Source organism: Colossoma macropomum, unplaced genomic scaffold, assembly GCF_904425465.1.
Source record: "Colossoma macropomum unplaced genomic scaffold, Colossoma_macropomum, whole genome shotgun sequence".
NCBI lineage: Eukaryota > Metazoa > Chordata > Actinopteri > Characiformes > Serrasalmidae > Colossoma > Colossoma macropomum.
Window position 1 is genome coordinate 1,751,158 of NW_023494795.1, and position 16,631 is coordinate 1,767,788.

At 43.1% G+C, this 16,631-nt stretch overlaps 1 protein-coding gene across 1 annotated transcript in view; it reads right to left on the reverse strand.

Moving 5' to 3' along the window:
• The window catches only part of msra (methionine sulfoxide reductase A), a 112,015-nt gene that overhangs the window by 37,450 nt on the left and 57,934 nt on the right, over positions 1-16,631 (reverse strand). Inside the window, exons 3-5 of the mRNA XM_036581167.1 lie at positions 16,139-16,258; positions 6,021-6,125; positions 4,191-4,297 (exon numbers count right to left, since the gene is read on the reverse strand). Coding sequence (XP_036437060.1) covers positions 4,191-4,297; positions 6,021-6,125; positions 16,139-16,258 — 332 coding nt within the window. The remainder of the gene's footprint in view (positions 1-4,190; positions 4,298-6,020; positions 6,126-16,138; positions 16,259-16,631) is intronic.

The window sequence follows — 16,631 nt, forward strand, 5'->3', positions numbered from 1 at the left end:
AGGACAGAATATTCATCAAGCTCCAGCAGTGAGCTGGAAATATGGAATTATTATCTCTGGTCTAAATCTACAGTGCATTTGATCTCAAACCAGTTTCTAGCCACCACCCTCTGTGTTCTCCTTACATGCAATAAGTGCCTCTGCATGCAAATCACAAGCAGTCGTAAAAAAGCTTGCTTATTGATCAGCTTCTGCCAGATCAATACGGACAAATCCCTTCCACTTTAACCTCCAACGGTCATGGTGTCCTCTCATATCAGAACGGCTCTCCTGGGGGCTTGAAATGCCTGCCTTATTCCTGCTTAAACAGGGGCTGCTGCTTCGCCTGGGTCAAGCCATGCTCTGATTGAGGACACTGGAGCAGGCCAGCGGGGAGTGAGCGCTACCTCCTCAGGGCCAGAGTGTGTGCTGATGTCAGCCGGAATGACACGGAGGTTTGGCGGTGCGCTGCAGCTTGTTTTGTGTGTGTGTGTGTGTGTGTGTGTGTGTGTGTGTGTGTGTGTGTGAGAGAGAGAGAGAGAGAGAGAGAGAGAGGACGAAAAGAATGAGGTCATCATGGAGAGCTGCAGCAGAGCAAGAACTAGAGGCATGTAGTGTGTAGTTAAAAGAAGCACTACTGCTGGAACATGAACAAAAATGGACAATCTGCTCTCAGACAAAGAAAAAAGCTTACATGGTCAATAATACCATATGAAATTTACAGTAAATTCATATATTAACAATTGATCTATTTAAAGAGGCTGTATCACAAGTCAGCGGCTACTGGACATTAATTATTTTGTTCCTAAATGTAGGACAAGTCTAGGTTATCACCTCAAGCTGATCTTTACCCTTTAAATCTTTTAAGGCCAAAGCAAAAATCAAACTATTTCTACAATTTTCTCTACTCTTCTCATTTAATAATATGATTTCTCAAAGCATTTATTTAATATGCAAAGAAGGTGATCTAACAAAATTAAAAAATCTATTGAAAAATGGATTTTAATTAGTTTGTTACAAACTACATTTTTACACATAAACACATTATTAGGAATATAAGTCACACATCTATCAAGTTTTATTATTAATCTCAGTAAACAAAACAATAATAAATGCTCACTAATCTGAACTGCACTCTAAATGAGCTTCTGCACTCACTCTGAAAAAATACCGTGCATCCAAGCAAACCTTGTGCATCTTTAATAAAGTGACTGAAAAAAAAACTTTAACTGTCAAAACCCTGGCAGGTTTGAACGAGTCAAAGAGACAATGTCCCTGAATGTATCACCAGTGAGTTGTTTTATAGAGTTAAGAGAAATAAAATAAAAGGCATTTTCCACCAGCTGCAACCATCTTTGGAGGAAACTGCGCAGTGCTGGTCATTTTTGGCCTGTGTTTTCTAATGGGATGAAACTGGATAAACAACGACCCAACACTCCATACAACATGTCATGCAGGTGATATAGATGCTGCTATAATGTGCTCTCTTCCTGCACAAACCCTACTCCAACTACAACTGTGTACATCCCGCAGTGCAATGGGCTCGACATAAAGACAAAAAGAAGAGCAACTAAAGAAGACAAGTGTCCTCCTCCTCCAAACCCCCCCAGGCAGGTTCTGGCCCCAAGTCTAACCCCCAACCTGACCCCAGGCTCTGGGTGACATTGACCTTCAAGCTGCCTCAGCCTCGCTCTGGAACCCCAACATGTCCACCATCTCAGTCCCGCCTCCGCCTTTGCCTGTCCCATGACAGCCTTCCCCCTCAGCCCCCCTTCCTCTCCTCTCATCCCTACATGCCCCCCCGTCCTCCTCCATTCATTATGGACCCAGCTGCTAGTCAGCCTCAGCTTTATTAACCCGTTGCCTTCTGACATCCATTTCATTGAGGCTGGGGGACGCTGGGGGACACAGGGGGGGTCAACAGCTGATCAGAACGCTGGTGAGGCGGCACTCTACAGATGACCTCCGACCCCCGGCAGCCTCTCCGATTGGGCAGCAGGCCAACGGAAGGCAGCGCAGCCTCCCATGTTGCCATGGCGACAGGCCGTGGTAAGGCACAGATGGCTCGGCAGGGGCTGGAGTGGGAGGAGAGAGAGAAAGAGAGTGCGGACAATGGAGGAAGGAGAGCGAGAGAGAAAGAGAGAATGAGGAGGACAAAGGCACTGCACGGACAGCAGAGGGCGCATGTCAGCCTGTTTGCGCGAGGGGGAGCGTGTTTGCAGTTCACCACGAGAGCAGACAACTGCTGTGCTTTGTGCAATAAGCAGCACAGTGAACGAGAGGCTTGAGAGCTGGGCAGCTGCTACAAAGTCATTTTACTCATGCGGTCCAGGCTTTACGGAGCAAGTGCTGTCCATCCTTAGGATGATTTCAAGTCCTGTGAAATGAATGCCGAGCTCATGGTTGACACACACTAAAGCCTCACAGGCTGCAAAAACGTACAACAAATCAATTTTAATCTGAAGGATCTGAAAATACATGTTGACTGTTTGCTGTCAAGCACCATCCCAAACTCCACATATGATTCTTTCCCAGAAAGCAGATCATGGGGGCTCTTTAAAGAGCTTTTTAATGAATGTATACTGTGTTGACAAGCATTGTTATAAAAATGCTAGAAAAAATCAATATTAATAAATGTAATTATGGCACTGCTAAGGATGAGAGGTGATCCCTCAAAACAGCAAAAAGAGGACTGCAGAGCTTGAGTTTAGCTGGCGGAAGATTTCAAAAGACAGTAGGCTCAAATCCGAGTGGAGTATGTTATTATGCAGCCATTAGGCCGGGCTCAGATGGGGCTATCGTCAGCTGGAGCCAGCCCGCCGTGAAGGAACAAATCGCACCCATATGCTTCCTCCCCCATCCCAGCTCCTTGGGAGTCTGCCCCCCCCCCTTCCCCATCCCTGGGGACAACCTCGGACCGCCGCAGCCCCGCCTGCAAGCATGCCACGTGTGTTTATGCAAAAATGTGATCCACGCTCTGCTCTGAAATCAGTGGCGATGTCTAAAAAGGAATGATCTGCCTAATAACCATGGAAATTAACTCTCCGATTGTGACGGATAAAGACTAAACTATCTGCTGTTTGTTCAATAAGCTCCTCCATGTGTGCATGAGAGTGTTCAAAGAGCCCTAGCGTTCCTCGAGAAGCGGTTGCTGAGATACCAGACGTGCTGTGCCACCAAAATAGGTGCACCGAATGCCTTGCAAACACAACGCTTGGGCGGCGGCCATCAGACAGCAAGAGAACACAAAGAGTGTGTGTATAGATGCGAACCCTGCCGTTTTGGGGATGAGTCTTTTGATGTCAGTGGAAGAAGCGGCGTGACCCCTTGGTGAAGGCAGCACAGCGGATCTCTGTCTGCTTCTTTAAGCTTTGCGATCTGGGGAGGATGCTAAGGCGACGAGACAGTCAAGGCTATCAAGGCCATCTCATCAATTGTTAAATGCCTTGTTTCACAGCAGCTCCAGTCTGCAGCGTGTTCAAATGACAACTTACAGGAAACCAAGTCTTTCTATGGTGCTCTAAGACTTCGCTCAAACAAAGGAAGGAGAAGGGGTAGAGTGAAGGGATGGAGAGAGTACAGAGAAAAACACAGAATGTGTAGTATATAAATTAAACATAGGGAAAGGAAAATGCTAGTGTTCAAGTAGAGACTGTGAAACTGCATAGGTATCATAAAGCCTCCTGAGCTCCGTCGTCGCTTCCTGCATCAGTGCCATTGCTCTATTGTTCATCTAGGCTCTGCCATGACTGGTAGGGTGGGGTTTGTTGTGCGCCTGTATGTGTTGTGTGCAGGTTTGCATTGCACTGCACCACAGAGAAGGAGAAACCTCCATTGCTGCTCACTAGAAGGTAACCTGAGCTGCACTGCCCTTTCTCATCCTTCTCAATTAGAGAGAAAAGCTTCAAAAGGTGGGATGTAGACTGGCTGTGATGAGCTGGATTTTAACCCTCTATATGGATTATCTCACTCTCTGAGGTCTCTAAGGTGTTGTTTCTGGAACCAGGACAATACAGAACAGATCCCAGATCAGTTCTAACATTTCTCTAGCATTTAAAAGAGTGTATTAAAAGCTAACTCAATATGATAATCAATATGAGCACTTTTCTTAACACTTTCCACCCAGAAGATTACAGGTAGGTCACTGTGAGAACATGACAAAGATAACTGCCAATGGTGCCGAAAGCAGCAGAGGAATGTCAGTGGAATACCTTTTGATATTCCTCCTTCGAAGCCAAAGCCTGGTTCAGCTGCTCTTGTGTGTAAGCATAGATGGCTGATCGATAAGTCGTTCCCACATCGTTACCCTGCCGCATTCCTGTCAACAAGAGAGCCACACACAGGTCAAAGTCAGAAATGTGTTTGTGTCCCAGCAACAAATCTCTTTTTTGGTGCAAAATTAGCCAATTTGCATCGCCATCTTTTAGCAACCCATCTCTCTGAGGAGACAAACTCCAAATCAGCCTGCCATCTACAGAACATCTTCGAGACAGCGTAATTTTAATCAAAGCTCTGTTCATCTTGATCCAGATGTAGGAGTTGACTCAGTAGCATTCTGGAAGTAATTGCTGGTTGTGGGGAAGCAGGGCAAGAGCTGCTCCTGGAAAGTGAATCGTGCTGATTCCGAGTCAACACATCATCACCGAGCGCCTGAGCCATCGAAGATGAGAAGCTTGGGGCTCTAGCCATGCAATCATGCTGGTTCCGCAACAGACAGGAGAACAGCAACATATCTATAGAGTCAAAAGTCACATTTTTGTGACCTCTAACAGAAACATGAGAATTTGTTTTTAATCAATTCAAGAACATTCAATTCTATTTTATTTGTCCATCTTTAACAACTGACACAAGACTATCACAGTGGAAGGAACATCTATGAGGCACATGACTGAGACTTGCTGAGAGCTACAAATCTAGACACTGACAAGATCAAGATAAACACATTAGCTTGGCAGCTCACGTCAGAAAGCTTCTACTTTCCTCCAGACCTTTAGGTATATGTGTTCCTAAAGACTGAAGAAGGTAACCTCACTCAACATGGCTAACAGTGAACGAAACCTACTAGAGACGAGGCCTGAAAGGCTCGTTCGTACAGTAAAGTAGTAGAACCACTCATAGAACTACTCATTTGCATAAAGCCATTCTTCTGAAGATGAGTCGTGTCTCTGCGTTTATAAGTCACATTTTGAAAATGGATTCTTTGGATTATTGTTTTGCATATTACACTTATGCAAAATAAACAGAATTTGGAAATGTGGCCTCGGCTTTTAGGAAGTGCTTTCTATATGTAGGATTAATATGATTAAATCTAGTACAACACCGAGTTGGGCTCAATATTTTTCAGCCTTGGTGATAAACTTCATGGTTTATCTTGACCTCTGCTTCATTCTCTCTGAAATAAGTGATTTTGCAATCAGAGAAAAACATTTGGACTAATAGTATTTATTAAATGCAAAGAGTTATGCTACCTTGTAAACAAACGATGTAAACCAATCATTGCCAGATTCTTTTTAAATTGAACATGTTTACTGTGAATAAACTAAACAAAAAAAACCCACCATTTAGAAGTAATTAAGGTCTGTTTTCTATCGAGGTCTGGTTTTCACTAAATGAACACAAAGAAGAATAGTAAACAATCACATTCTTTCGTACTGAAAAGGGACAATTTTCCCCAAGTGCTCAATCTTCATCCTCCGCGTCTCTCTTTCAGTAGCTCTGTGGTTTCAGCACATCCAGAGCAGCTCAACATGGCAGACAAAGGAGGGTATTAGGAATCCTTCTTATATTCCTGCCTGAACAGGGAGGAGAACCCTGGTCTTTCATTTGCAGGGTGGAGATATTATCCACTGTGCTGTCCAACCACTTTCTGATTTCTCCATTTGCTAATTTGTACAACAGACCGGATGCCTAGTTTTGTGTCCTATCCTGTCCATTATCCTGTCTTAAAATAACAAGAGCTCTGAGACTAACTGAAGGTTTGGCAAACATTTTCCAAGACTATTCATAATGCAGTGATGTGACGTGGTCATATACGAGCTTACCTTGGGTGGGATTGTGGCTTTCCCAGAACACCTTGAGCAGATGGGCATAGCTGATCTTGCCTGGCTCAAACACCACTCGCACCACTTCAGCATGGCCCGTTTTACCTGTGGGGGAGATCAGGAAAATTACTGCACTTACTGACCGTCCAGAGTCAAACAGTACAGGTCAGGCTTTGTGGAGAGGTTCCATTTTAACGACAGGATCCGAGCAGCGCTGCTTAAACAATAATTTCACCCACAACATGAGAAACGCTCAGTCTGATCTCAGATCACTGTGAAAGCACAACATCCTCCAACACCTGAGGTCAGAGTACACGGGCAGGGGCTGAACAGAATAGCACTGCTGTCTCATCCTGATGAGGTCATCGGGGCAGAATAACCTTGCCTTGACATCCGCTAGCCCCCCCACCCCCATCCCTCTGGTAGAGTGAGAACATCATATTGATTAACTTTCCATGCCTTCTGACCTTTTCACCAGGGGCACAAGGCTAGTCAATTTTCGCTGTGCTGAAAATGGCTCCCGAATGTGTTTCAGCTGGTCCTCGTAGTTTCAGCACACGACTGCGGAAATAACTGCCGTCCTCCTCGACATGACATGACAGATGGAAATGCTGCTCTGAGAACTACAGCACTTTCCTACAGGCAATAGGGGAAGAGGGTTCAGACAGGAAGTAATTAGGTCAGAATTACTCATTACAAGTTAACAAGCAGCAGTGATACACGTCTCCTCGTCTCGATGCATGAACGGCGATGCATTAGACTGTAATTTTTGGTTAGCGAGAGGGACTGAATGCAGGAGGCATCAAGCAAATAAAATCAGGAGAATAATATATAAAGCACTGGAAATGCAATTATGGTGCTTTCATAGATTAAAGTGGGATTCAGACAGAGGTTTATCCATTAATACAAGAAAAAAGGAAGGGAAGAAGTGGGTCAGATTGACAAAAGAGGCATGTTCCTCCATGCTGCCGTACTCCCTGTATGCCCCCCTCCCCTCCCGCTGCCTCTCCTCTCAGTGATCCAGCATTGTTAGAGCTATTAAAGTTTTAACCAAGCACAGAAGCACCTACTTCAATCAGGCCAGCTTGATTGGGTAGAGCACTGCCATTCTCGGTGCGTGTGTATGTGCGGAAAAGCTAGCCGCTAAGTGTTTTGGTTTGAATGATTCAGCAGCCTGCGAGGGACCACACTTCTTCACTGCAGATGCTTTTAACAGGAGAACACGGAACATCACAGCTAAATTACTCTCAGCCCAAAACAGACAGACAGTTATTTTACACTACAGGTGTACAAGCAGCATCTGCGAGAGGCTGTAAATGAACACCTGAATTAATCGGTTTACCCAAACCTGGAATCAGGGCTTTAGTCATCCATGCTAAATCTTTATCCTTCTTCCAGATTAATCCATTTCCCAAAGACACGCACTTCCTCTCATTCGCCGCTTCAGTCGGTGGGGGCCAGCTTTCTTCACTATCTTCAGCAAATCTATATTGCTGCGATATTAAAAAAGTAATAAAGCACTAACCTGTGGGGTTACTTTCATTACCAGGCAATAGTGTAGAGGGGCCTTAAATGTGACAAAGGGTGAGATATATCAAAACAGTCCGCTGTTTTCCATAGAAGAATTAAAAGAAAGTGGCAGGTCTGTTATTAAGGTTCACGCACACGCTGCCCAAATGAACATAAAAACAGAAACACACCTGTCGTGTGTGCTATCGACTCTACAGTGGTTCAAAATGAAACACTGGTATTCTGTGGGATTAGAATGGTTGGTAACGTTGGTATTTTAGTGGGTATTTTAGTGTTCGGTGCAGTTTTGATATATTGAGAACAGAGATTTCACTTTGAAAAGAGCGAAACTCTTAAATACTACACGTACAGACACTTCTGACTGCTGAGCTTTAAATCCTTGGATATGTGGAAATGGCCCTTTTCTGGAGTGGATCAGATGCAGACAGAACCTTTTAATTCTAAAAGCTCTCATTCTGTTTAGAATTATAAAGCTCCATCTGCAAATAAACCCGTACTGCCCTGAAAGCTTCACCACACTGTTCTATACAAAAACCCAGCTGCCATAAAAGCTTAGAAAACATGAAATGTAGGTAAATATAAAGGGAGGTGTTTGTCTAATACAGTGGAGTACAGTATATTACATTCAATTTACTTCGAAAATTTTGCACAGGTTTTATGTCTGTCAGTGTGTTATCAACATTTTCAAACCTCTACACAAGAAATCCCAATATTTCTATCAAAATTTGCATTTTAATTAAAAAAAAATCCAGAAATAAGTCAAATTATCAAGAAATAAGCAGCTGAACATTTAATGTTATTTGTCCCTAATGTACTATATCAGTATGAGAATACAGTACGTAGATACTGTAAATGTACTGTACTATATGCTATTGTGCCACATAATTTTGAGAGAAAAAAGCAGCAATGAGAGAAGTAAGAGGCTCCAACATGTTCATTTCTTAATATGTATTTATTGTAGTGCTTTAACATTATAACCACTTTCTCACTGGAGCTGTGTGTGTGTGTGTGTGTGTGTGTGTGTGTGTGTATCTGTGTGTGTGTGTGTGTGTGTATCTGTGTGTGTGTGTGTATGTGTGTGTGTGTGTGTGTGTTTGTGTGTGTGTGTGTGTGTATCTGTGTGTGTGTGTGTGTGTGTGTGTCTGTGTATGTGTGTGTGTGTGTGTGTGTGTGTGTGTGTGTGTGTATCTGTGTGTGTGTGTGTGTGTGTATCTGTGTGTGTGTGTGTATGTGTGTGTGTGTGTGTGTGTTTGTGTGTGTGTGTGTGTGTGTATCTGTGTGTGTGTGTGTGTGTGTATCTGTGTGTGTGTGTGTATCTGTGTGTGTGTGTGTGTTTGTGTGTGTGTGTGTGTGTATCTGTGTGTGTGTGTGTGTGTGTGTGTCTGTGTGTGTGTGTGTGTGTGTGTGTGTGTGTATCTGTGTGTGTGTGTGTGTGTGTGTATCTGTGTGTGTGTGTGTATGTGTGTGTGTGTGTGTGTGTTTGTGTGTGTGTGTGTGTGTATCTGTGTGTGTGTGTGTGTGTGTGTGTGTCTGTGTGTGTGTGTGTGTGTGTGTGTGTGTGTGTGTGTGTGTGTGTGTTTCTGCTACACTGTTCTGCCTGCAGTTTAGCTAGTTAATTTACCTTGCGACTCTGGTAATTAGCTAGTGATAACTAAACTGATAACCTCCACACAAAACCCAGTTAGCAAATTTGTCTGGCCCACTTGCAGGTCACATCCTTGGCTTCATTCTGGCCCAGTATTCAGCTGGATCTTCCAGAACTAATGAGTAGAACTAATGGATGTGGCCCAAATATGGCCCAAAACTACATTGTTGGTCCTCAACATTCGAACTACAATTGGCCCACAGATATACCCACATGGCAAAACCGCATGAAGCTGTTTAGGCCCACATGCCGAACATCTGGTAGTCAACCGACACAAACATAGGATTCGGCCCAAAACCGTCTGCTCTCTGGGATATAAGCCGGTCAATGAACTGTATTCTTTGAACTCAGCATATTGTTAGTTAATTAGTGTTTTGTAGAGATAATAATAAAGCTAACCAGCTACAAAGCTGGCTTTAGATAGCATTAGCAATGGCTATCGCTAACTAAAGATTATATTTCAACTTTGTTGGCCAATTGCCAATTTAACTATATTCTCAACTCACCATTTACCACCAGTTTCTTACTAAATCATTTTTTTCTAATTCTAGAGTCTAATTTTACTTTAGTGACTTGTGAGCCATTATCACAGCTACGCTTCTAAGTCCCATAAACAGCATGGGTGAAAGACTGTGGGGGGAAAACTAAATTCATGGGCTGTGATTGGACTATAGATAGTCAGCTTAGTGTGGTATTTTCAAGAAGACATGTTTACCTTTTTAAAAAATTCAGGCTCTACAAAGATTGTTTTAAATAATAATCAATAACAATAATCAGCACTAAATGACTTACTGTATATGCATAATTCAAGTCTGACGAAGATGTCAGATAAAACCATATATTTCCAAGCCTGTGATTTACTAAATTTAGTGATTGGACTGCAGCTCCATGGTAACTATGAAAGACACACAAATTGCTGTAACTGAACAACAGCAGCAGCACATTTGTTAATATTTTGCACGTTTATGTGCTGATATCTGCCCAAAAGCAGCAAAATCATTTTTTTTATTTACATTTAAGAGCCTTTTAAACGCAAATGTTCCACAAGAGAGCAAATGCGGATACACACGCTGTGTGAAATGATTCTGAAGCCGCTATTAAAATGGAAATTTTCCACACTCGCTGAAACACTTCAATGTTAGTATGTTATGCAAATGTTGACCCATCCAAGCAACAAGACAATGGCATTGTAATCGATGCATAAAAGCCCTGCTGCAGTGTTCTCCAACTGCTCTTTGCATGTTGGCTTATGGAGGAGTGATGAACCTGCTGAACTCACTCCTACATCTCCATCTCCATCAGCTTTCTCACTCTCTCCGTTCTCCAGTTCTCACTCCCTCCCTCCCTCTCTCTCCCTCCCTCCCTCCCTCCCTCCATGTCCCTATGCTCTCCTTCCTCCCCCACCATCTCTTCTTTCAACCCTCTCCCTCTTCTTTTCCTTCCCCATTTCTCTACTCCGCTCAACCCTATCATCTCTCTACCGCTTTTTTCCCTCTCTCACCCCCCCTCCCACCCCAAGTCTCTCAGCAGGGTGTGCTGTTCAGGGTGAGCTGAAGGACGATCACATGCCGCCATCTTTGCCGCTGCTCATGAGAGAGAGCGCTGCATGTTCTACCCCGATGCTTTATACGTCGAGCCAGGTTTTTCTGTGGTTGCTGTCATGTTCACAAGGTGAGACAAAAGGTAAAAAAACTGACCCAAGATTGTTCAAGACAAAATGCAGCACGCATCTCCACCGTAACAGCCTCTTCGGCACAGCGACGGAAACAGAGCGCAGTGTTCATGCTTCACAGAGTAGTCTCCAAAAAAACCACAGAGAGGGTTTTAACACGCGACTCCACTGCTCTAATGGACAGGGCTCACATATTATTACAGGAGCATGGAAACCACTGTAATAAGTGCCTTTATTTGACAGCAGATTGAAGAAAAAGACAAAAGGGATGATCTTTACCAAACACTCGGGACCAAAACCATAAACCATAAACTCTGCCACTGCTTTAGGTTGGAGACGGATCAGAACATGCGATCGTTTGCGCTCGTTGTTTTAGCTTTGCACATGGCGGCCATCACTGTAGCCCTTAATCCCTTGTTGACACAGGCTCCTGCACAGACACCATGCTGGGATTAACAAGCTGACAGCAAGAAAGAAGAGAGAAAACAGACAGAGGTGACTGTTCGTCTGCACTATAGACAAAGAACATGCGCACGCCTGAGCCTGTCTGAGCGTCTCAGAGAGACATAAAGGATGTTCAGAAATGCCTGCAAAAGAAATATCATCAGCACCATGAAGCATTTCAAACGTACATCTCTGAAAACTGTGTGTGTCCAAAAATAGTGCATTTACAGAGGAAGGAAAAAACATTCTTAACTTTAAATGTAAACTAATGTAATGAGATTTTATTCCAACTCATTCTAGAGTATTTCTATTGGTCCACTCATCAGGAATTTCACAAAAAGTAAAGAACATCTGCTGTGTTTAAATAATGTAGAAAAGCAAAACAAATGGAGATACATGTTTCTATTTTTTTGGACAGAAACGATAAGCAAATACACGCTTGATTATTTCTGAATAATGAAATGCAACAGTCTGCCTGATGTCTAGAAGCAGATATAGCTTGTGTACTACTGTATGTGTTGTATATGTATGTGCTCAGTGATTTCAGCACTGGACAGCTCCCTCACTGCAGTCCAACTCAGCTGAGCCGGTTTTACCCACAGACCTAGAGCTTGAGGAGACCCTTAATAACATGAATTAGCCATAGAAAAGCCTGAAAGTTAGTCAGAATGAAAAAAAACATTCAAGTTAAATAGAAATCAGTACTGAGGGTGTAACTCTGCCAGACACTGCAGCTTGACTTAACACAGTGTAGAGAGACGTCGTTAGAGCAATTTCGCTTGATGAGGAATCGCTGTGTCTGAGCTGGCGCTGCCGCAGCACAAAGGAAAGCCAGAAAGATCAAAGGCCTGACCTGTCATGCTCTCCGGCATGGAGCGAAAGCGCTAATGCGCTAAACTTTAGAGCAGAATGAGACGAGTCAGAGTGCCGTAATGCATTCTTCTTCTGCAGCTGCAGAAACCCATACAAGCATTAAATAATATTTTCATATTCTGTCATGATTTTCCCCCAATCACAATCACACACACACACACACACACACACACACACACACACACACACAAACCAAAAAACACAGAAACCTCAATAACTAAACTAAATATTAAAATGCTCAGTGTTGAGTGAGTCACTCTTTCCCTTTATTCCAGCTTCCATTCTTTTCAGGAGACTCACTTTCAGTTCCTCAAAGAATCTGCAGACACACCTCCAAAGTTCAGTCTTAGAAGCTGGTTGATGATTTTCTGAAGTAATCAAACACATTCAGTGGTGTTGAGGTCTGGACTCTGGGGTGGTCAGTCCATTGTTCAGCTTCTTTGTTTGATGTGTCCGTCTCCTTTTCTCAGTGAGGTTCTTCTTGACAGCTACACATCCTTTCAGACCCACAGCGCTGAGTCGTCTTCTCACAGTGGAAGGATGGACAGAAACACCTGTGGATGTTTTCAGATCTGAAGCAGCTTGATTTTCTCCTCTCTCTCAGAGATGAAAGCTTTAGGTGCTGTTTATCTGATGGGGGCAGTTTTAGCAATTCTGGTTTATATTTATATACATAAATATTCTGTGCAAAATATTAAGATGATTCTCTCACACACACACACACACACACAGACATACACACACACACACACACACAGACACACCGACACACAAACATACACAAATACACACAAATTCGTGCAAACGCTTAATGAGCATATCAAATCCACCTGGTTGCCTGAACATGAACTGACCTTTTTCTATAAAGGCTTTAACAGGGTCAGTGTTATACAACCTTATTTCCAAAAAAACTGTGCAAAATGTAAATAAAAACAAAATACACTGATGTGCAAATCATTTAAACCCTGTATTTCATTGAAAATAATACAAAGACAACAAATCAAATGTTGAAACTGAGAAATTTGTATTGTTTTCAAAAAATATTTGTACATTTTGAATTTGATGCCAACAAATGTTCCAAAAAAGTTAGGACAGGGGCAACAAAAGACTGGTAAAGTTATGTAAAGCTAAGAAAATACCTGGTGGTTAATTGGCAACAGGTCAGTAGCATGATTGGGTATAAAGAGCATCTCAGAGAGGCGGAGTCTTCAGAAGTTCACCACTCTGTAAAAAGACTGCCACCTTCTCTGGGCCTGAGCTCATTTAAAATGAACTGAGGGGAAGCGGAAAAGTGTCCTGTGGTCTGATGAATCAACATTTGATATTCTTTTTGGAAACCATGTATGGGTGATGTGCACGTCTGCGAAGGCACCATTAATGCTGAATGATATATACATGTTTTGGCAACATATGCTGCCATCCAGACAACGTCTTTTCCAGACAATGACAAACCACATTCTGCATGTATTACAGCAGCATTGCTCCGTATTAAAAGAGTCCGGGTGCTAAACTGACCTGCCTACAGTCCAGACCTGTCACCACTGAAAACATTTTGTGCATCATGAAATTAAAAATAGGAGAAAAGAGATCCAGCACTGTTGAGCAGCTGAAATTCTGTATCAAACAAAAACTGGAAAACATTTCATTTTCAGAGCTACAGCAGTGTCTCCTCAGTTCCCAAACACTTACAGTGTTGATAAAAGAAGAGGTGATGAAGCACAGTGGTAAACAGGCCCCCTGTCCCAACTTTTTGGGAACGTGTTGCTGGCATCAAATTCAAAATGGGCAAATATTTTTTCAAAAAACAATAGAATTTCTATTTTTCTATTTTTATTTACATTTTATTTACATTTGTCCCAACTTTTGGAAATGGGGTTGTATATTTGCTTAAATTTGAATACTGACCAAGAATACTACAGAATCTGGAATGTTTCTATATTTCTTCTTCATTTTACTTTTCTTTGTTTTAATTTTTTCTGTTTCTGTTGTTTAATTTCAGTTAACTTGAAAAAATAATACACACACACACACACACAAACACACACACACACCCACCCACACACACACACAAACACACACACACACACACACACACACACACACACACACACACGCACACACACGCACACACACACACACACACACTAGAGATGCATAGCCATACAACAAAATCACACACACACACCCCGGGGGTCTGTGCACATGTAGGCCACTGGCTGCTATTCCAGGTTATCGGGTTCATGTTGTGCTGCCTCCCCCTCCGCTGAGCTCAATTTGTGTCGCATGTTGTTGCTGTTTTCCTCCTCCTGAAAGAACGCGAATGCACTCCAAAGTCTAAAGTCTAATGTTCCAAATCCTAAATCCAGGCAAAGCGGGATAAGGCGGGAGAGGCTTGAATCTAAAAATAATAACACGGCAGCTGGCAAAGCCCAGGCAAATCCGCCTGTGTTAAAAATGCCCATCTCAATTATTGTGTTTAGGCTAAATCGCGATGATGGGGTTTGGCTGAGCAAAGCCTACCCCCTCCTCCCCCCACCTCACTCCATCCCCGTCTCTGCTGCCCCCCATTCCCTGCGGAGAATAAAAAATCCGTAATAATGCTGAGGGTATTTCATAAAGATATATTTGTTTTTTTCTTTGTTTTTTGGCCCAGAGGCCATCAGAAAGGCCCAGAGCAGAAGAGCAGTGTATACAGGGGGGGGCTCTGATGCCATCTGGATGTTGGAAAATACCACTAAAACTGTCAGAGCGATCAGCTCCGTGTGCTCAGGTAATCCACTGCATGCCTGTGTCTCTGTGTTATGCAGGATGCTTCGCTTTTATTACCAAAAAAACACAAAATGCATCATTTCTCTTGTCTATGCTCCTGTGACGCTGATGAGGAGCAGTACTTAAACAGGTGCCTAATGCGACACGCCATGATTGAAGTCTAAGGACATCCATGCCGCCGTCTTAAAGTCATTTCAACATGGAGGCTTTACCAACAAATGCATAATTTATGAAGCATGATGTGTTCTGTGCATGCTGATGCGGCTGCAGCAGAGAGGGGAAAAAACAAGTGCTGAAATCTGAACAGGGTTTTCTGGTGCTGCGTTTTCGGGTGTAGGGATTAAATTCTCCGGCAGAGGATTACATCAAAGCAGTGCGCAAATGTGCAGTGTTTCCCCTACTACTGAAATTAGTGAGCAGGTCACTGTTATAACCATACACTTCTAACCACACAGATAAACATTCACACTTATCTTTTCCTCAGCAACAGAAAAGCGACATTAGTATTTGATAATTTACTTTTACTTTGAAATTAACGACTGTGGAAAATGACTGCAGTCAACTTCAATGATTGTGATCATCTCAAATCATTTTAATCATGTCAAACAATTGCAAGTAGATGATTATGTAATTGTGACAGGCCAATGCTCACGTGTTAATCAGGCTTTTATAGCAGCCACTCAGGTAGTGTACAATACACTTTGTACCTCTTTGCTGAACGTGCTAGTATTGAGCTAGAAACACCACAAAAACAACATTCATGCTTTATAATGTAGTATACGGCACACAATCAAAACATACCATGGACTCGGGGCGCCGTATTGGAGAAGGATGATTCTAAGGGCCTGTGATTGACAGCGGTCATAAAAAATGTAGAACATTTGGTAATTTTTTCTCAATATTAAGCAACCATCATTAACCTTTCATAATTAATACAATATTCTATGTATTGCCCCCATCCTCCCTCTATTTACATGAACTGGTTTGGTTCTGCCCCCAAACCAGGTGCAAATGGTACCTGCGAGCAGTTAATTGTGAGTGAGAAGTGCCAGGGGAGCATCATATGTGATGTTTTTCATGGGGCCCAAAGTCCCTGGCAGTGCCCCCGCATGGACTATATTTCAGCTTGTAGACAGCAGTAGCCTAGGAGGCTAGGCTAGTGATAGTCATAGTGGTGTGGCTTACCTGTGCAGACTTCCTCATAGGTAGGGTTGGGGGTATAGCCTCCAGAGTAGCCCACCTGGGTGGAGTACACACCCTTCTGCCTCCAGAACTTCCGTTCTGCTCCCCAGAAACATCCCATACCTGCGGAATAAAGACCAAATATTTAGGTTAGATTAAGTTTGTCTGGCCATTTTACCCCTTTTTTGATGTTAGGCCTATCATGTAACTGATTTCACCGGGGGTGCGGGGGTGGGGGGGGTGGGGGGGCTGGTTAAGCATAATGCTTTTTAAACCACACACTATCACACATCATATCATATTAAATACCAGTTTAAAGATTAGCCAACACGATGAACATGCAGTGGAAACCAAGGATGTTTCAGTCACATTTCAAAAGAAAATACAAACGCAGGAGACGCTCGATCACCTCACTCTGTCTGTTGCATCTGAAGTGCTCTTTGTTTTCAAGGCAGCGCACATAAAGGAATGGCCAGTCTTTTGGGGTTGCCTAGCA